Here is a 21344-nt window from a genome sequence, read left to right as displayed (position 1 = left end):
AACATGTCCAATAAAGGTCAAACCACACAACAATCCTTTCAACCTTGCACAAAGCAATTGATACACATTATGTGCTTCAATGTCCTTGTCACTAGCATGAAGCTGCATATAAATATTGGAACAGGAACACCCAGAAATGTGATTGCGGCCTTGCGAGGGACAGGCTCCTTGCTACATAAAAAAAACAGTACATTTCAATACAATTGTTTTCCAAAGTCTAATCTACATTTTATTAATTCTAACATTGTGTCCCAAACCCTGATTGGTTTTATGCTTTCATTTATCTTGTTTATAGGTCCATTTATATTTAATGTAGCCCTGCATTGCATTTTTAATTCTAATCTGCAGTTTAGTCATTCCTGAAAGTTATTCCCAGGCATACCTGCATTCCAATTTCCAGCTACAATACCAATATGTACTTTTTACTGTTACTCTAGTCCAGATTGCATGTATTATATATAATTGTGAATTGCACAGTTTCCAGCCACTTATTGGAACACAAATCATCATGGCTTGAAATAGAAATGGTTAAATGGAAGAGGAAAAGGAAAAGCATGCAACCATATATGTAGATGTTGAATGATTCGTAATAATTATGGATGAAATGGAATAAAAAGGCTAAACATGGATGATCAAATTGAATTGTAAAATTGTGTACACGCATGCTAACTGCTGTGTGACTGGGTCTGGGGCATAAAAAGCGCCCCACATCTGACCAAACTTTAACTTTCCACATTAAAATCCTAAGGCCATGTCTGTCTCCCACCCCCAAGTTGTCCTGACAATTCTAGTCTGCAATTCTCGGATCACGAGCCCCTGTTTTCTGTCCGTTCATCTTCCTCATCTTGTTGCCACGTTTTCTCTCCCTCTTACATTGCTGATATGATACCTGGTTCCCTGCGTTGTAGTGGGGCCCAGTCCCTTCTCTGTCTATTATTCTCTACTGAGTGCCATTCCTCCAGCCACTTCCAGAATTCCTCTGGCGACATGAAATGCCATGATTTGCTCTCAGAATCTTCAATTTCACTGGAAATAACATCATATAATGGACATTCAATTCATGCAGTTCCGCGTTTACTCCTGTGTGTCCAGTAATAGCCTGACTGCTGTTTTCACAGGCTAGTGGGCTCTTTGGACGTGCAGCTCTGAGGATAGCATCACGGTCCCTGTAGTTGATCGCCCTGACAATGACAGGTCTAGCCCAAGCTTCAGGCCGAGGAGGGTGCCCTAAGTGGCTTAACACAGCCCCCCCCTCCCCGAAACCCCTGCGGTACCGGGCCCCTCCAGCTACATGGAGCCACCACAGTAAAGTACTTTGGCCGGAGAGCCCTGATTGAGTCTGGAGGGGGGCCCTTCACATTCCTTGCGAGGGGGGCCCCTTCAAGTTTTGTTATGCCAGTTGGTGCTCTGGACAAACTGTGAATCAATTAACTTAATTGTAAAGCGCCCTGAGAGGCATCTCAGCGCTAACACTGAAACAAAAGGATGAGTCAACACTTAGAATGGAGTAAACAGACATGTTTTAGAAACAGGCTCTACACCCTTTCAATCATGAAGTGCTCAAAGAGGTCTTTACAGCAGACCACCATCCTGATGAACTCTACGAGGAAGTGTTCAGGGTCATGTGCCACCAACTGGACGTTGTTCCACCTGAACCTCCTCTCTGCATACTCGCTCTGGCATGAAGGCAAAGGGTAGTCTCCTGTAAGTGTCGAACCGGTTTCTTCAGGGTAATGATAGACTCACAGTGATCGTCAATGCTGTGTTCCAATGAAATCAATCGCTTCAGTGTCAATGTTATGTTCCAACATGGATTGAGTTATGCTCCTGTGTAAATCCAGCAGCGTTCGGCAATGTGGCCCCCAATCCAGCCATAGAGACCTGGTTGGGGGAACGGTATTTGCACAAAATACCATAGAATCCACACTGGAGCATAACTTTGACACTTGGACTGGAGCAAATCCTTCAATGACAGGTCTGAATCCACTCCACTTATGGCCTCGCCATGGAATCTGCGACCAAAAGTCAAGACATTTACAAATGTTACATTGTGGGGAAAAGCATGAAAAGATACTGCAGATGCTTTGGATTTTGAAAGAAGTCGTATGTGACTACAGATGGGACCTTGAAAGTGGGAGAGGGAGAAGGAACGTCACAAATTAAATTAGCAGAAGTTTGTAATATCCTCAGGTCATGTCATTATGTTCTCTGTACCTAGCTGCTCAGCCAGTGTGAGTGTTCCAGTTAAAATGTTAATGTGAGTGGAATGCTTGGGTGCTCGGGTGTGAATTGTTGTCAGTTGGGAGATGGGCTGTGCAGCTAGGAGGCTGCTCCTGGGGGGGTTTGCTGTAACTACTTCTAAGAACTTAATAAACTTCATCTACATTTACCCAGCCATGTCTACAGCGTCTACTTGTGTCTCCCGCACGCGTGCGACCAGCCCACTACATTTTTGGCGACGATCTTGAACCTACCCTTGGAGAAAGTAGTAAGGACAACTAAGGGACCAAGGAACTAAAAGACAAGGAACTAAAGACTTTAAGGTAACCTGAGAATTAAAGCCTACGCACTGGTCAGCCCCACCAGTGTCCTATATCACCAGGACAGCCTGCAGTCTGGGCGTTTGTCACCTACTCAAGATCCTGCTGTCACCTAGAAGACTTCTGCCATTGTCTCTCGAGCAACAAGCTTCCTCCTGCTGGGGCTCCCTGTTTCCTTTTGACCCCATCCTGTGTGGGAAGCTTCGAGGTTAATAGCAGGTTTCGTCTACTTCTTCAGTGAAATAATGATTTATCTGGAGCTAGAATCGGTAACTAGCAGAGTCTGCTTGTGCACTTTTAACAGCGTCTTCAACAAAGTATGGAGTGTTCTAACTACTTTATTGGCAGAGACTTGCAGTATTTACATAGGCAAAATACATCTAAGGAGGATAGCGGTGTGGAACCAGTGACAACTGCAGCAAATTTGAAGTACTTTCTCAGAGGAACCGATTTAACATTTTGTTATACGAGTAGCGGCACCTTGGGTGATCTCTTGCACATGTTTGTTGTTGAAGAGACTGTATGTTTCCACTTTGAGTAAGTGTTCTTTGCTGTTGCCGTTTTGTGCCCCAGAGTGAACCAGACAATAACATGACCCGTCTTTCAAGGGAATCTTCAAAAGAGCCAGCCTTGATAACCAGTGGCAGTTAGTGTGAAGTCACGTAGATTCAAGACTGGGGCCGAGTGAAATCTGGTGAGTGGGGGCCAATTTATTTTGTTTAAATGCTCAAGTGGTTACCAGCAACTGCAGCACATCGTTTAAATTTTTAAAAATGCACGCGTTCCTCACCGATTCATTAGTGCTGCGCGGAGGCAAGCTGTATCCTTGGTGACGTCTTTCCCTCCTTGTTGCTGGATAATGTCCTTCTCCAATTGTTCCATTCAGCTGCCTAGTGACGCCCACATACAACAACGCGCCGTGAGCTACCCGGCTCTGCCGCCATCTTGTGCTTGGAAATAGCACATAGAGGGTTCTTGGTGAAGTTCAAGACGGTCAACCACGTTTTTTTTGTTGCTTGCGGGATTGCAAAAAACATAATTGAAATCGCTATCACTTAGACTGCAGCATTTCAACAAGGGACGTGGATATACCCTCCTTTCAATCGCAACATTCCTGCAGTTGAACTTTGTTCCCCTGCGAGTGTACGATATTTGGCTTGCGAGTGCAAGCCTTTCACCAAACGGAGGACATTGTACTTCGCATTATAGTTGTGTGATGTGCTGGATGCCACAGTACATCTTGAGTCACCCTTCACCGGCTTTACGGGGCGCTATGCGGCAACAGCCACATGGAACTTTGTGTGACGATCACGGGTGAGAAACCGCTCACCGGTACTTAACAAGAGCACAGGTGACTTTCAAATTAAAAAAAAAACATTGGTGTGTAGTTTTTTTTTGTAGGAGTGACATTGGAGGTGCCTTTTCTTTTCACAAGTGCAGCTTAAAATTGTCCCAATTTGTGAAATCTTGGGCCATATTATCAAGGCCCGGTGTTAAAATTATTGCTGTTTTATCGTCAGGAAACTGCAGATAAAACGGCGATAATGGGCTTGATAATACGCCCTTGTTAATTCCCATAGACGCCCATGTTAACACCATAATATGGGCTTCTATGGGAATTAACAAGGGCGTATTATCAAGCCCATTATCGCCGTTTTATTGGCAGTTTCCTGCCGATAAAACGCCGATAATTTTAACACCTGGCCTTGATAATATGGCCCGCAGTTTTCATTTCTGTATTCACTGTTCTGTGCTATGCTGCCATCTAGGGATATTTGTATTCTTTTGGAGAATATTATACTTACAGAGGATATTTTAGTGTTGAAGAACTCACTTTTAGCATATTAAATGAATGTTTTTAGCATTCAGTACGTACAAAATGCTTATGGTTACGCACATTATAAAAGTATTGTGGTTTTTTCTAATGACGTATATGTGAGTTGTTTCAAATATTGTTATCCCCTGTCTAGGGAAGGGAGTGGGTCTTTAGTCCCATGACCCCACGTTCACATATTTTATCCCTGCCTTGGGATGGGAGTGGGTTTTAGTCCCATGTCCCCTTGTTTCAGATATTGTTATCCCTGCCTAAGGGATAGGAGTGGGTTTTAGTCCCATTTCCTCTTGTTTCAGATATTTTATCCCTGTTTAGGGATGGGAGTGGGTTTTTAATCCCATCACCCCACGTTCACAGTTACTTACATCTGGGATGGGTTTCAGTGTTCTCCCATCTACTCAGTTTAAAGGGGGTGTTAGTCCCACCTTTGTTATTTTGGTGTTGGGTGTCAGTCCCTTCACTTTGATGTTCGTTGTCATGTGTGTGGGTAGTCATCTTTTGATGCCACACTGTGCTGCATCTGTTTTGCCATGCTTCACAAGTCCTTGGGGGTTAGTCCCATGTGATTTAATCTGTACATTTGGGTGTCAGTCCCAAACATCGTGCTTTTTGGGGGGGGGGGGTTTCACTTGAGTTTTATTCCCACAGTGTCCCTCACATGAGGGGTGGCGTATTGTGTTTTCGCCACAGTCTTCACATGTGAGAAGTACTTTCTTGGGTGTCGTTCCACCTATTGTATTCTAGTCTGGGTTACATTTACCCTTTTCTTATGTCATGTGTGTTATGCTCACCTGTTGTATGTGAGTTTTTCTTGGTCTTTTTAGATTTTTCTTTATTCACTATTAAAGGAGGAGGATGGTGTTAGTGTGTCTTTCTATCCTTTCATCCTTCTCTCCTCCTTTGTGTGTCTGTTTTCCCTCTCGTGGTGTGTTCCATCATGCTTTCCTGGGTTTATGGACTATATACATATCTTGTTCATTATTGTGTATAGTTGTTTTTGTTTTAGTATGGTTCTTTTTATTTTTCAGTATAGAAGGGATAGAATATGTAATATCCTCAGGTCATGTTGTTATGTTCTCTGTACCTAGCTGCTCAGCCAGTGTGAGTGTTCCAGTTAGAACTTAGTTTGAGTGAAATGCTTGGGTGCCTGGGTGTGAGTGTTGTCATTTGAGAGATGGGCGGAGCAGCTAGGAGGCTGCTCCTGGTGGGGTTTGCTGTAACTACTTCTAAGAACTTAATAAACTTCATCTACATTTACCTGGCACTGTCCACAGTGTCTACTTGTGCCTACCGCAAGCGTGGGACCAGCCCACTACAAAGTTGTGTATGGAAAAAGGACCGCGACTATAGGAAGACAGTCAAAGTGGCAGTTGTTGAATGGAACAGGGGTCAAGCGGGGGAGAGAACCATTCTTCAATTTGGCCAGGTTTACTTAAAATATGCATGCTGTCTGTGTACTTGTGATAGTTGAATTTGAAAGAGGTTTTAGAGGTCAGCTAGAGGTTTCAGATCAATGGGAGAGAGGATTTTCCCATGGAGCACAGTCCAGGCCACATCGAAGATGGAAGGTTGAATAAAAAAGGTAAGGGAGAAATAGGAAGTAGGATTAAAAAGGATAATATTATTACATGGGAACAGATATATTCTCCAAGATAAAACCCACTGAGGATGGTTCCATTTAGCCTATATCCAAATTACTGTGGTTCTGTGTAGATTATCTGTCAGAGAAATTAAAAGGTCTATGCCTTTAGTTTAAATAGATTAGACAGAAAAATATAGATATCAGAGCATTGACCTATGGGCTAGGTAAACCTGAACCATGAACAATACACAAGAGGCATTGATTAGAAAGCTAATAAATAAATGGAAAATTTAAAGAGGAGGTTGCATGAATTTGGAAATTTGGAGAGCAGTTTGCGATCATAATTAACATGCTGTGTGTGGGGAAAGTTAAAAAATTACAATTATTTGCCCAAATGGCCTGTTGATTACACCTACATGAGCAAAAGCCAGGCATTTCAAATCAATAGACGCTCAGACTAAAAAAGCTGGACTCATAGGATAATGACAGGCCGCAAATGAAGTTATATTGAAACTCTATTTATGATTTTATAGGCAACCTGATGGGTAAATTAAGGATTCCAGATACAAATGTATTATCAGTAAGGTGTTCAAAATAACTAGGAATAGTTCCTGCAGGAAGACACTGAAGTTGGTTCATTGAAAAGCTAGTAGATCTATCCATTAATCCAGGACTACAGAAAGGCAAAAATCCTCTCCAGTTCATTCTTGAATTCAGAAAATGAAACGAATATGTCAAATAGACATGTTTTTATTTTAAACAAATGAATACACTATACATAAGTATGAAAAAAGGGGGTTGCTTTGAAAGTGAATGTATTGTATCTGACAATTAATCATTGGTTTTTCAGTTTCTTTTTTTCTTGAAGTTTTGTAAATGACTATAAACTATGAATGTTTGTAGGAAACCAAAATTTTTTTTTAAAAAAGATCAGAGAAAATTGGAAAATGAACAACAGCTTACATGTTGAGGAGGGTTGGAGAAAACTTAATCGACATATACATGCCAGAATAGGACTTCAGTCTGTCTGACAGAAATGTGTGGCAAAGTATATTATTATTAAAATGTTATATAGTGCGCAGCTACCCAAAGAGGGTTTCCCAGTGCTTTGATGGCAGTAAGGGCAGGATGGACACGAACGGCTTAAAATCACCATGTTTTCAGGTCCTTGCGGAAAGTGGTTAGATAAGTACAGCTTATCAGGGACTCAGGGAGAGTATTACATAGCTTGAGGTCTCGGAAAGAGAAGGAACGGCAACCCATCCGTGTCTATTTTATTCTGGGGACTGTGTATAGGGAACTATTGCTAGAGTGTAATGTGCCGGAGGGGTGGTAGGGGTGGAGAATTGATTTTATACATAAAGGAAAGTGCCTTTAACTGGATTCACTTGTCTATTGTGACCCAATGAAGGTCACAAAGTAAGCCAGACACTGAGGCATGTTTAAAGAGTCAGAACAGATGCCTGTGGGCAGAGTTGTGGATCACTTGAAGACGTCTTATCAAAGTCTTGCCTGTCCCAAGAAGATACAGTATGTTGCCATAATCTAACCTTGATAAGATCATGGCCTGGATGACTGTGCTTTGGGCCGAGAAAGGAAGCGTACATAGGATCGTGGTTTAGCCATTTGCATGGTAACAAAGCATGTCAAGCTATTTTGGGCACTTGTTGCTTCATGGACAGGGTGGAATCCAACCCGAAGCCTAGCTTCTTCACCCTATGTGCTGGTTCTGGAAGAGCCCCTAGAGTACCAGGCCAGTGTTTGGGGTCCCCAAGGCTTGAGATTTTTGCCCAGTACCATTACCTCAGGCTTATCACAGTTTAGTTTTAAAGAGCTGGTATTTATCCAGGAGGAGACAAAACAAAGGCAGGAGTTTAGATCTACAGAATTATATTCCTTCTTTGACGATGGAGAAAAAATGATTTTAGTGCCATCTGCGTAGGAGAACAAAATTAGGCCACAACTTTCCAACAGATCCACTATAGGCTGGACTAATATGTTGAATAACATAGGGCTGAGGGCTGATCCCTGTGGGACTCCCTAGGTAACTGCATGAGGGCTGGACACTGCATTTTCTGAAAGGACCTGGAAGGTACGATCCGCTAGGCAGGAGGTCAGCCATTCACGAGCCATCCCTTGGAGACCAATCTGAGCCTGTCTTTCAGCTAGGAACTCATGTGACACAGTGTTGAAAACCGCACTGAGGTCTAATAAAATCAGTGCATGACGTACGATTGGTGTTCTGTCTATCGATCTCCAGCTGGGTTTTGACTATCTGTGCTGTGGTTAGGGTGAGCTGGAAATCCGCCAGTGTAGCAAAGGACATAGATATGTCAGGCATGACAGGAGCTGACAAGAACACTTGGTCAGTGGGGACTCATGTAGTAAAAACCAGGCCCAACTCTGTCCATGTCCAGGGTGGAAATCAGCTTGGAAGTCATCTAGGATATAATACATTAAATTGAGATTGAAGTCTGCTAATTTGAATACATTTTCATATACCCTTTCTGAGAAATGGATCAGTAGTTGGGATAAAGAGTACGCTTCTTATGTAGTGATGCGATCAACGTACATCGTAAAACAGGCAGGACTTACCCAGTGCTGAGAGAGGTTGACGAAATAGATTTTTTTTGCTTTCCATGGCTGTGTTTTATCTTTGAATTAGACCTATCTGTTAAAGCAGTTTTTTGATATCAGAGGCAGTGAAATGAGATTACCTGATGGTATACCTTTCTTAGATCGTACAATCCTGTGATGATTCACCTTAAGATATTCAACAGGGAAAAACACTAAGGAAGGCATACTGCAATAATTTTGTATACAAAACACAGTTTAATTCTCCTGTGATCCACTTGTTATTTAAAAATGTATCTTAAGCTGGCTGTGAGCTAGTCACAACTTTACAGTTTCTTTGGCCACAGTATGCAAGAATACATAATTAACTACAAACCTAGAATGACGGAAGTAGAAAAGGAGCAACTCATGGGTCTAATTTCCAGCACAACAAACGTCTTTTATCCCACCTTTTCAACAGTTCATTTTAAAATTATTTCTAGATCTATTTAGTCAGTGCTAGATATCAGTGCAGTCTACTTCATTATTTGACATTGGGAGAACAACTGAGCCACTGCACACATTGACTCTGTAACATCAATCCTGGATAGAACCAGTTTTGTGTTTGGTCAACTTTTATGTGGGATGCATTCACTAACAGCATCTCAGAGGTAGAGTCAATCTGATGGGCTGATCGTCACTGTGATCTGCCCTGTGAGTCAGTGCTTGGTCTCTTTTTCTTTGTCTTTTGATTGGTCATGGCTGTCCTCCTGCTGAATGCTGGTACTGGGGTCTTGCTCCCTGGGTTTGGGACAAAATGGGAGGTACCGAGTCCAAGATCCTGTGCAGAACCTGGTGCCAATACCAAAGGGAAGGTTGTAGATGTCCTCAGTATCAAGGATGTCAGCAGATTCATCCTCATGGACCTGCTTCCACGCCAGAATCCCTCGCTCCTCTTGTGTGCCTAATAGAGGGCAAAGATAAATTAGCATATTAATACCAAAGTACTAGTTATGTTTTTTGGCAATCGATTAACAAGCATAGAAGCCCCAACTAAGGAAAGGGCAAGCTTCAAATATCCACACATTCATCTGTGTAAGAACTGCAATTGACATTAGGCTGCCATCTGCAACGGTGACACTATATTCTAAAGATTCAATCAACAATACTGTCCTCAAATACTTTCTTCCCATTCAAAAGACACATTATATTGCATGAAATTAAGCTTTGGTTTCCATGTTCTTCAACTCAATAGGCACAAAGGGAGCCTCTGTGCAGACTTCCAGTAATTAAGTCACCAAGCATTGGTATATCTTTGCCATAGTTAAAATATATATAATGATTTGTAAGGCTTTATTATACACTACAGAAGGGAAATCTGAAATCGGTTAAGAGACACGTCTTGCCATGCCCACTTAGGAATCAATACAAACATGGAAACTCTCTCTTTCCCCCAGCCTTAAAGTGCTTCTTATAGTTAATAGTTGTGTGGTATACAAACATAAATATGCAAATAATGTATCTCTTATCATGTTGTTAACATTTCACTTACACACGCTATGCATAATTCTTTCCTCCATGCCTTCGTGAAAAGGAGCAAACCTCCAAACCTGCTCTTAGCTTAGGTTGGAGGTGCTGTATTTAGTGGAGTCTTCAGGTTTTGAATGAATTTCCTATTCTGTTATGTGCCTGCTTTTATAATGTAGCAGCAGGGGGTAGTGAGTGTTGTTATGAACTGTTGCTACGTCATAGAAATTAGTATTTTTCCCCATCTATATTTTATGTTATATATGACCTCTAAAATCATCTTACCCTACTTTCAACTGCTACACAGTGGCAAAGCAGTAATGGGGGAGCCATACATAATATGGCCCCTGCCACATATCTCTGTTCTGTATTAAAAAATCAAATGTACCTGCCATCCTTGACCAAGCCCCCCCCCCCACCTTCCCTGCCTTCCTTACCCCTCCTGCAGCTGTGCTTCTTCTTTCAATCAAATCAGGCAAGCAGATCTGTGCCAACAGGGTCTCTGAGAGGTCTACCACCCTGGCCTGGAAGGCCTTTTTAACATCAGAACAGTGGTCAACCAGTTTTGTTAACAAATGTTGCTATGGTAGAACAGTGGGTTATGAAATACCAAAACTGAAGTAAAAGAGAGCCTCTCTATGAGAGCCAAATATAACTATAGGGTTCTAGTGTCCAATGGGGGGTCTGCAAAATGGAAACAGGCTTGCATTTCTTATAGACCCTTCAGACACCTTGAGTAAATGCCTTTTGGAGGCCAAATCACTTGTTTGATAGCTTGATTTGGCTGTAGTAAGAACACTTTACAGAGTAGCTTGTTATTAATTATTCCAACCTTAGAGATTCGAGCCATAAGGTGTAGCAACAGTTTTTAATATTTTATAAGGTTGGGGAGCTGTTATGTGTCCCCTTGTTCCAGGTGACTGGCAATGTTTCTCACTTCTAAAGTGGAAACATGTTATGGTGGAGAAGGTGAATTAGTGTGATCATCATCATCGTTTTCTGCATATTTTAGAAATAATATTTTCCAGTAAACAAAAATAAAAACCCGAATCTCTGCATAAAGGTTATTGAGTAGTCCCCGGCGCACGGACTGGACATGACCGAACTAGCGCCTAGCTGCCTGGGTGGGGAGCTACAGGGACTGTCTGACCTTCTGTCCCTGAGATAATTGCATACGGGCCCACACACTCTCTGGCTGGACAATTTTGTATAGACCACAACTGACACAGGCCACCTAATGGGGGAAACTCCTACTACTCGTCCAGCAGCTGCTGTAACATCTTAATTGTGCCAAGTGCACAGCACCTCCCTGGATTTAAAAGTTAGTTACCTCATTGGAGAGTTTGGACGACGGCATGTTCAGCTGTCGACCTTTTGGTATTATACACCTGTTGTGTTTCCTTTGGTTTGATACACTATTTGGATTGTATTTTTATTTTTATTTTACGCATTTTTTACAAACAAGCACTGATGTGTCTTTGGTAATTCTGTGTGGGTGGACGGTGGGAGCATCGAACTGGATACGTACTGTGGGGGAGATCACTTACGGATATAAATGTCAATGATAAAAATATGTACATGGAATGTACGTGGCATGCATACACCCTCACGCAGGTACCAAATATACTCTTACCTTAAACGACACCGCATTCATATAGCTCTCTTACAGGAGACACACCTGAATGGTACGGAGGCACAGAAAATACGTCGCAGGTGGCGTGGGCAACTTTATGCAACTGAGTATTCAACCTATGCTCGTGAGGCACTATTGTGGGTGGGACCTGGGACCCCCTTTGCTATCTCGCACTCGCGTGTGGACCCGGAGGGTAGATTTGTAATTGTCCAAGGTAAATTGGATGGCCAGCCAGTGGTCCTGGCTTCATTATATGCCCCAAATATAGATCAGGGGGTTTCTATGCACAGCTTTCTACGGTATTAGCGCCCTAGCATGGGATCCCGAGGGTGCTGGGAGGTGATTATAATTGCATACTTAATATTGCTTTGGACCGCTCTTTTCCGCACCTGTCGGGCGCCTCCGTACATGGAGCTATGAAAACACTATGCACTGGGCCCAACAATGGGATCTACATGACGCTTGGCATAGTCGCAACCCAAGCACGAAAATGTATTCTTATTATTCAGGTGCGCACGCGTTACATGTCAGGCTAGACAGGTACACGATGTCGGGTGCCCTACTCCCTCATGTTGCCGATGCGTACTATATGGGTCGCACCCACTCTGTTCACAATCCCCACATACTAGAGATGGCATGGGAACGACCGTACCCACCCATACCCACCTGGAGGCTTCAACCTGCCATGTTACTAGACGCCCCCTTCCGCAACTCACTGGGCACTCAGCTTGCTCAATATTTTGAAGAGAACAGCCACACTGCATCTACCCCCCAAATCGAGTGAGACGCCTTTAAGGTCGTGACTAGAGGGCACTGTCTAGGCACTCAGGCAGGCATGCAGAAACAATTAGATAAGGAGGTGGCGCGCCTTGATGCTGACCTGCTTCGGAGAGAGCATGAGGCGGTAGAGGGAGACGGAGAGTCACTGCAGGAGGCACGCACAGAACATACACCACTATTAGAGAGACTGTGTCATCTTAATTATGCAGCCCACTCAGCACGCACTCATCATTTCTGGGATAAGCCGGGTAAACTATTGGCCTGGTTGATCAAACAAGACTCACGGATGGTGCCTGTAGCGGCAATACGCACTAAACAAGGTAACGTTGTATATACGCAGAGCAGTATACATGCGGCTTTTGTAGACCATTACACAGAATTATACCACTCCAGACTGCGAGTCCCTCTCACTGACATAACTGCATACCTCTCTGACATAGAGAGGTATGCAGGAGAAGCGTGGCTCAATGGTTAGAGCGGCAGACCCTGATGCAGAGGTCTGGCCCGGGACCAGGGTTCAATTCCCGCCTCGGCGGCTCTTGGACTCAATCTCCCCGGACCTGATAATTCTTGCCTCGGTGCCTTGTCTAATCATGGGTCCCACTCTGTGACTCTGGGCAATAGCTTGCTTAATCTCCACAACGGCCCCAGCAGTGCTTGGATGTCTGGCTTCACCTTGGGGGTGCCCAGGAGTGGACATTTCACATGGAAAAGACAGGAAGGGTATGAGTGCAGCGCCGGGACGCCCCGTCGCGTGGGCAACCGTGCGCTTTACAAATACAACACATTTACATTTACATAGCACTGCCGGGGTTAGATGACACGCAACGTGATGACTTGGAAGCCCCACTTACTCCTGAAGAGCTGCATACGGTCATTTTTTCCCTTTCTAATGGCAAATCCCTGGGCCCAGATGGGTTGCCGGACGAATTCTTCAAAGCCTACTCCGTTCTATTGATACCTGAACTACTGAGGGTATACACAGTGGCCATCAAGGACTCCTCCCTCCCTCGCACGTTAAATGAGGCCAACCTCGTTTCCCTTCCGAAGCCAGGCAGAGACTGCACACAACTGGGCTCATATCGCCCACTGGCCCTTCTGAATACTAACTACAAGATATTAGCCTCAGCCCTAGCCCAACGACTAGCCCCCTTGGTACCCGCCTTGGTACATAGCGACCAAAACGGGTTTTGTACCCACTCGAAGTACCTCCCACAACATCCGGCGCCTGTTCAGAGTGAAGAGATATGCCACGCAGCAATGGCCCCGATGTGGGTGTTTGGTGCTAGATCTTGAAAAGGCTTTCGACTCTGTAGAATGGCCATACCTTGTAGCAGTGTTAAGGAAATATGATCTGGGGGACGATTATATACATATGGTGAGTTTACTTTACCAGAAACCTACAGTACGAGTATGTACCGGTATATTACTGTCGGACGCCATCTGAGTTAAGAGGGGCACAAGGCAGGGATGTCCTCTGTCCCCGCTACTTTTCTCGTTAGTGATGGAACCCCTAGCGGTACTACTGAGAGCGCACGGCGAAGCATGGGGGATTCCCCTAGTAGATGGCCTACACACAGTCTCCCTATACACAGACGACTTGCTCTTATATGTCAGGGACCTGACCTGTTTACCACTGACCCTATCTGATACTTTCTGCACCTTCGAGACAGTATCGGGGCTCAAGGTCAACAGGGCCAAAACTGGGGTGTACTCCTTTAGCATAGACACGCAGGAGTGCGAGGTCACCATCAACAATGAGAGGCTCTCTTGGTACCCCACCACATCCCGCTATCTCGGAATTCACATTTATAGAACTCTGCCAGATATACTAGACGGCAACCTAGTGTGAGCTATCTCCTCCCTCCAAGTGCAGATGTCATTTTGGAAAACCCTCTCCCTCAATATGCCCAGTCGAGTTACATTAACAAAAATGATAGTGTTGCCTAGACTATTGTATTACTATGTCAATATCCCGGTATATGTCCCGACCCGTATATTCCGGGAACTAGAAACCTTGATTAGGAACCTTATATGGAACACCGGGAGTCCTCGCGTAGCGCTGAAGAAACTGTATGCTCCACCAGATGCTGGGGGTCTAGCAGTTCCCAATCAGGAGCTCTACTATCTAGCGGCACAGCTGCAATGGGTGACTGGGTGGCTGAGTGGGAAGAATTTGTGTGACACTGCTAGAGACACAACGATCTTGACTCATGCACAAATCCACACGCTATTTAACCCCCTCACTAAGACCCCTTGCCCATCACAGGTACACCTAGCAGTGGCCCGTAAATGTTATGTGAGAAGCCTTAAGCTTACCCACGCTGTGCTACCGTACACTCCGGTACTTCCACTGCTGGGAACACCCAGAGAGGGAGGCACGGTGACGGAAGCCACACTAGAACGATGGACGCAATCTGGGGTGGACACAATGGGAGACCTCTATACTGAAGGCACCTTGATTCCCTTTGCAACACTAGCAACAGACACAGGCCTACCAGCCGGGCAGTTTCTCCTACACGCAACGCTTATACATACGCTCACGAGGGCCTGGGGCGACATTTCAGTAGAACTGCCTACACATTTGCTGATACAGTACTTACATGTTATGGGTAATGGCTCCCATGTAGTTCACTGGCTAGCACAGGCTCTCTTGACCCATACGCAGTGCTCCTCTCAAACTCTGCGGGACAAATGGACAATGGACAGGGGAAGGGCCTGGACAGATGGGGAATGGGCGGTGGTGCTTGCCGGGGCCACTAATGTTCCGCAAAACTCCCGCTTTAAACTCATTCAATTTTATATAGTACACCGCGCGTACTTGTCACCTGATAAAATTAACAAGTATATTGACGTTGAAGTATATTGACGTCACAACATCCGCGTGCCCGAGATGCTCGCTCATGCATACTGGGCCTATACAAAAGAACAAAACAAGGTCCCTTCTAGATTTTGGGACCTCGGGCTTATTACGGCAAAGAGGCTAATCACACAGCGAACCCCCGAAGGCATCACATTGGCGTAGCTCTTTTGATAATTGGGCAAAGGCGGAAAGCGTAATACTCCATAGGGAGGAAACAGTGGGATTATGGAAATACCCCATTGCACAACTCTGGGATGATACCTTAAAAACTTTCCATCGGGTGTGCCTTAGCAGAGGAGTCGATTAAACATACTCTCCCTTAGTCTCACCTGGGCAAGCGAACCTGGAAGCTGCACACCTATGTAGTTGTTTAGTACCAGGTACCTATCCACAGCACAACTCAGCCACACCACGTAACTCCACTACTGGCCCATACATCGAGGACCCTACCCCCCACGGCGCTGGGAACCTGGCATTTGTATGACACACAGAATAGACTCTTCCCCTCTAGGGGAATCTCACTTGTGACACCTCTTTGCCCCCCAACTCCCACACTAGCCATTCCCCAGACCTGAAGACACGAGATATTACCATCACACAGATGCACTAATTGCTTCTACATTTCACATTTCTTTCATATCCCTTTCTTTTTTTTTTTTTTTTTTTTTTTTTTTCTCGCTCCCTCTGATGTTGCACTTTTTAGTGTTCCAACATTTATATTTTTCTTTTTCTCTTTTCTATTTTCTTAAAATTTCTTGAACCAGTTGTTGAAAAAGTTTAGAATGGCGATTTACACATAAGTTGCCCTACACCGGTACCCATTTATCGTTGAAACCGACTTAGGCACTGTGTCCAACGCCCGTTTTTCTGCAACGAGCTAGAGGAGACATACAGCTGAGGAATTCTACTCCTCAGTGTTGGGTCCCAAAACTCAGGGCGAACAGCTATTATGATCGCAAGACCAGGCACTCTCCATAGGCAATTCTACCACAGCAAATTGCTACATTAGCTCAGACTACACCTTGGGCCTAATTGTGATTTCCTGAATTTTGTTACGTTATCCTTTTACAGAATGAATCTATTATTTCTTGGAAATGTCCTTTATTTTGAAATGTGATGCCCTTGAGAACATCTTTATGCAATGTAACATGTTACGGGAATAATGCCCTGTACTAACCCGTTGTTTTCTTTTCCGAACTTATTTGTACGATTGCGGGGTGTTATGTTGAGTTTATCCTGTATAAATACAATGGTATGTATTGTGAATAGCAACAAAATTGAAATTAATAAAAATATATTCAAACAAAACAAAATAAAGGTTATTGAGTAGTTAAGTAAACATTTTAATGAGTCCTATATTTTCCATTTCTCATAAATAAAAACTGTTTATCATCACCATTAACTCTTTTAGTGCTAGTGACATGACAATCAGGTTCTCTGTACTACCTCTGTGGTGCAGGGAACTTAACATCACGTCCTGACACCAGGAAAAGGGAATTCCTCTGGTTCGTTGAGCATGCCAGAGGGATTCTCTTTTGAAGTTCTCTACTCAGACTGCAAGGGAAGAGTTTTTGTTACAAACCTGGATATTTATGTTTATTTCAGTGATGCCCTGCGTCCTATGCACACTTATACAACGTAATTTCGACCCCACCTTTACACGTCACTAATGCGTACCTAAACGTGCACTTAGCAAGTTTCCTGTGTAGCCTAATGACAGTATTACGAAATGTTGCGCTTGACCTTATTATTGAAGTGTATTCACTGTAGAATTAGAGAATTCATACATAACACTGTGTGCCTTAACTGTATTAAATGAGATATTCTATGAAGACTTGATGAATAAACCACCCTCACCTATTTGGAATGTGTTTACTCTAGAAACAATAATGAATTTACGTAATGTGCTCACAAATGTTTCATGTATATTTCATATAAAATATAGATCTTAGACACGCTTACACAAGCTTATTAAGGATTTACTGAATACCACATGCAATATGAATCTAATGTCAAGTTATATTAATTTGTATTTGAAAGTGCACATGCATATAAAATGTGCACTATTTACATAATATTTTACATTTGCCCTTAATAGGCCGGTTTTCATTCTGCATAAACTGTAGTTTATCAATTCTGCTTATATGACTTTTCCTTTGCAGGTACGTTCAAACACATTGTTAGTTTGAGAATAGATACAACACTGTATTAGCGATAAAGAAAGAGCCTAAGAAGAATACCTTGCTGAATGAACATGGAGAAACTGAGCGTTAACTGAAGAGTCCTATTCAGCAGTGTTACAACATGGCTTGGTTGAGCAAGGACGATGTTATTCTCATGTTCAGTGTAGAACACTTTGTAAATGTTACAGCTTACAATGTGAGAATAGAAAAGGACAATGGAACCCTTGATGATGTGAACAGAGACCAGACAACTGGAGTCTACTCTGTTTGATGTTAGAGCCACATTTCTTTGGACTTTGAGAGGTTTAGACCTACATGCTTGTTGCCTTTGATTCTTGCTGATTGTGGCTTAGGCTAATACTCAAAGTACCTCTCACGCAAGAAGACTCTTGACGGAGCTTCTGTTAAACTGAAACCTTCTCTCACTTCCCGTACTTTCTCGTATTTTCCTATTTTTCTGCAGTCCTTAGACTAATGAACCATCCTTTTAGTTTAGACTTTAACTAAGACGAGTCTAGATTTACTCATGGATAGAAGAGAGGACCAGAAACTCTTCTCTGAGCAGCAGATTTTATTGCTGATCTTTTGTATTGCTGTGACTGAACTTCTTGTTTGCCTAATACTGGTACGCCTAAACATCTTTAGAAGGTTGGGTATCCCAGTTGTTAGCCTATATCTTTATAGCATGGTGTTGAGATTTGTGTACCTTAACTTGATTGCTAATTTGTAATTAACCTTCTTAACTATAGTCGCTGAGTCCTGGTCCTTATTCTGTAGCCAAATGGATTCTGTGTTAATTGGAATTGATTGATGTAATGTTAACTCCCCTCAACTCTCAGTCTGTAGGAAAGGTCCATCGGAGGACGAATGTTAAAAGGGTTGGCCGAAAGCGCCGCATCAATGGAGATGTCACAGATGCGAAAGTGAATGCAGCTGGAGACCAAAAGGTCAATTTGCTTTCAGTTTGATCGGTGTTCAGGGACGTTGTTCAGCTCTTCAAACACTGAGCTCAATGGGAAAGGTATAAATAGAAAAGTGATACTCTCCCCGTTCCGCAGCAGGGTGATGCCTAAGCAGGTTTGCAGAAATGTCTAGGGTTGGTAGGGTTCTCTTGGACTGATTCAGACCCTCCTCCAATGCATAACCAACTGCTCTCCCTTCGCCCATCAAGAACCCCAAAGGCCATTCTGCCCTTCCTGGGGATGGGCTGATTGGGGAATTTACCACCGTAGCAGGGGCCTACACAGGTCCTTGGGGTATGTGCATATTGGGTTTAACCCATGGTTTCTTATCCTGCATGCCCTGCAAATGTTAACAATCAATGAGAGATGGCAGCAATATTTGGGTCTGGAGTCCACCAGTATCCAGGGAACCCTATCAACTGTTGGCATTTTTGAAAACCAGTAACTGAAGGGAAACCAAGCTTGTGTGGCTTGCATGGATCCCAACCTGTTTTCATATGAAGAAATCCTTGCAAATGTCAGGGTCAAATTGTGTAATTTCCCCATATTTATGTGACAAAAATCTCAGGACTATACCGCATTCCCACATTTCTCCTGAGAAACATAGTACATCACATCTGTAGATGGTCCTAATGCACGTGACTGGAAAAGACAGAACACATTTTATCAGGAGAAGTGTGGGGACAATGGTCTTTTGGCAAACTCTGAACATTTTTGAACTTTCCTAGAAATCTGAGGAAAATCTGTGATTTATTCACAAAGTTTGATGTAAGCAGAGCTGTATGGGTGAGAAAAACTGATGGGATACACACAATCCACACCACTATGGACTCCGCCCTCTCTAGTTATCGGACCTGTTTGAGGTAGGTACGTTGCCTTGGGTTTTGGCAGACCTTGGGCACAAATACCACTGCCAACCTCATTCCAACAAAGATTGCATTTAAAAAAAAAATCTTGGTGACTTCAAGTCAAATTTTCCCTGTATTCCCTTGTGTCAAATGCTCTCTCACGTATGTGGGATACTATTTTAATTGTGTGAAATTTGGGAATGTTTATCTATTAATTTTCTCTACACTTCTGGCTATCAACTGTAAGTCTGAGAACACATTTGATTAAACAACCTCAAGAGCGTTTCTTTATTAGATTTCACCTTATGAAGTTATGCATGGGAGAACCACAATAAAAAATACAAGCCATAGCTCTGATGATGTTTTTTTTTTTTTGCAGAGTTTTATATAGCGCGAACTAGACCCGAACCGAATCAGGTATCAGAGCGCTTTACATAGCACCAGTAACGTTACATGAGGACGGACACACATTCATTTTAGGCACGGGGAGATTAAGTGATTTGCCCAGAATCACAGGAGGTTTTTGGCGTTGTTACCAAAACTCGAACCCAGATCCCCAGGTCCGAGGTCGAGCACCCTAGCAGTTAGGCCAACTCCTCTCCTCTGGTTCTGGGTATCACATGTTTTTGGACAACCAACAATCACTATATACTTCAGCAACTGGAAGAGTTTGACCATTGCTACTTATTGCTACTTATTTCTATTTTTTCCCACTTAGATCATTATTTTTATTTCAATGATTGGTTTCTTTTGGAAAATCATGAGCAATCTACACAAATAACCTCTTGCTGAATTCAGAATTGTGCATAATTTTTAGAACACTATGGCTTTCCAGCGCATTAATGGGTGGGCTGCCTCAGAACACAAGGTGTTAAATATATTCAGAGGGATGAATGCATTTTAAACACATAGTCAGTCAATAATACTTTTACTTGATTTTGTTAAAAATCATAAAAGAGTGGCTAAAGCACTTAGTACAACAATGTTAAAAAAAAAGGGGGTTAAAAAGGTACAAAAGATTAAAACGCGATGCTGTCATGTACTGAATAGTCATCAGCATTTTAAACACACATTTATTAGTTTCGATTACCAAGATGCACTAAATTCCCATATGTTTCAAAGTGCATTTTGAAGTAAAATTTAGAATTATTTTAATATTTTTCTACCTCGTTGCATCCATGAACATAGAAGCAACACTTACAAGTGGAACATAGGCATTTGACCAACACATTAACATTACAGTTTCTCAGATTTCTAATATAATCAGTAAGCAGCACACAATTTGTGAAAGGACAACTAGCATAAGAGCAAATGTCACCTGACTTGGAATTCTCTCAGGCGCAAATAGAGTTTCTCATTTGACATGTAATTAGCCCCACAGTTGTCATCAAAACCTAACTGTAAAGCTGTTCTAAGAATCAAGTCGAAACACAAAGAAATAGTCCTTAACTGTAAACTCCATTTCTCCTGCAGAGAAACACTCAATAATTCACCCAAGATACCTCTCCGGACTCTTGACTGATCAGTCGCTGGTATTGCAGTTTCAACTGAAAAAATAAGTTCTGTGATTGTTTTGTAGACTTTATGATGGAGAGTAGCAATTGGTTATGGCATTTGTGAGCCAATGCAATAAGAATATTTCACAGAAATGGCCATTGTTTTTTGATAATCCTGCTAGTGCAAATGGTGTAGAAAGCCTTGGGAATCCTAGATTAAGAATGGTGATGCAATGAATTACCTGGAATGGTGTTGTCCAGAATAAAGCCGAAGAACCCTCCTACAAACATTCCAGTAGTGAGTAGCACGAGGATCACTTGGTCAAGCTGGACAATCCCTATAAAGCACGTAAAAGAAAAGTAGTTAAACAAGTCATTATTATTCATATCAGAAAAGAATGTTATGAAGTAATCATCAGTCTGATTTTGCACTTCTTGCTGTGGTATACTGTAGGCTTATAGAGGTATATTCACAAAAGTTAATTTATACATGACAATATTCACACTTGTAAATGTACTCTTACAATTTGTAGTAAATGTACT

The 21344-nt window shown here is 42.8% G+C and overlaps 1 protein-coding gene across 1 annotated transcript in view; it reads right to left on the bottom strand.

Annotated features, from left to right (window-relative positions):
• Nucleotides 1–8768: 8768 nt before the first annotated feature.
• The window catches only part of LOC144799650 (solute carrier family 23 member 1-like), a 377254-nt gene continuing 364678 nt past the window's right edge, over nt 8769–21344 (bottom strand). The window contains exons 11-12 of the mRNA XM_078671141.1: nt 21044–21139; nt 8769–9473 (exon numbers count right to left, since the gene is read on the bottom strand). Coding sequence (XP_078527267.1) covers nt 9229–9473; nt 21044–21139 — 341 coding nt within the window. The 3' untranslated portion in view covers nt 8769–9228. The remainder of the gene's footprint in view (nt 9474–21043; nt 21140–21344) is intronic.

The sequence above is a fragment of the Lissotriton helveticus genome, chromosome 1_1 (genome assembly GCF_964261635.1).
Source record: "Lissotriton helveticus chromosome 1_1, aLisHel1.1, whole genome shotgun sequence".
Classification (NCBI taxonomy): Eukaryota; Metazoa; Chordata; class Amphibia; order Caudata; family Salamandridae; genus Lissotriton; species Lissotriton helveticus.
Note: the sequence above shows the minus strand (reverse complement) of the source record. Positions and strands in the feature narration are given on the sequence as shown.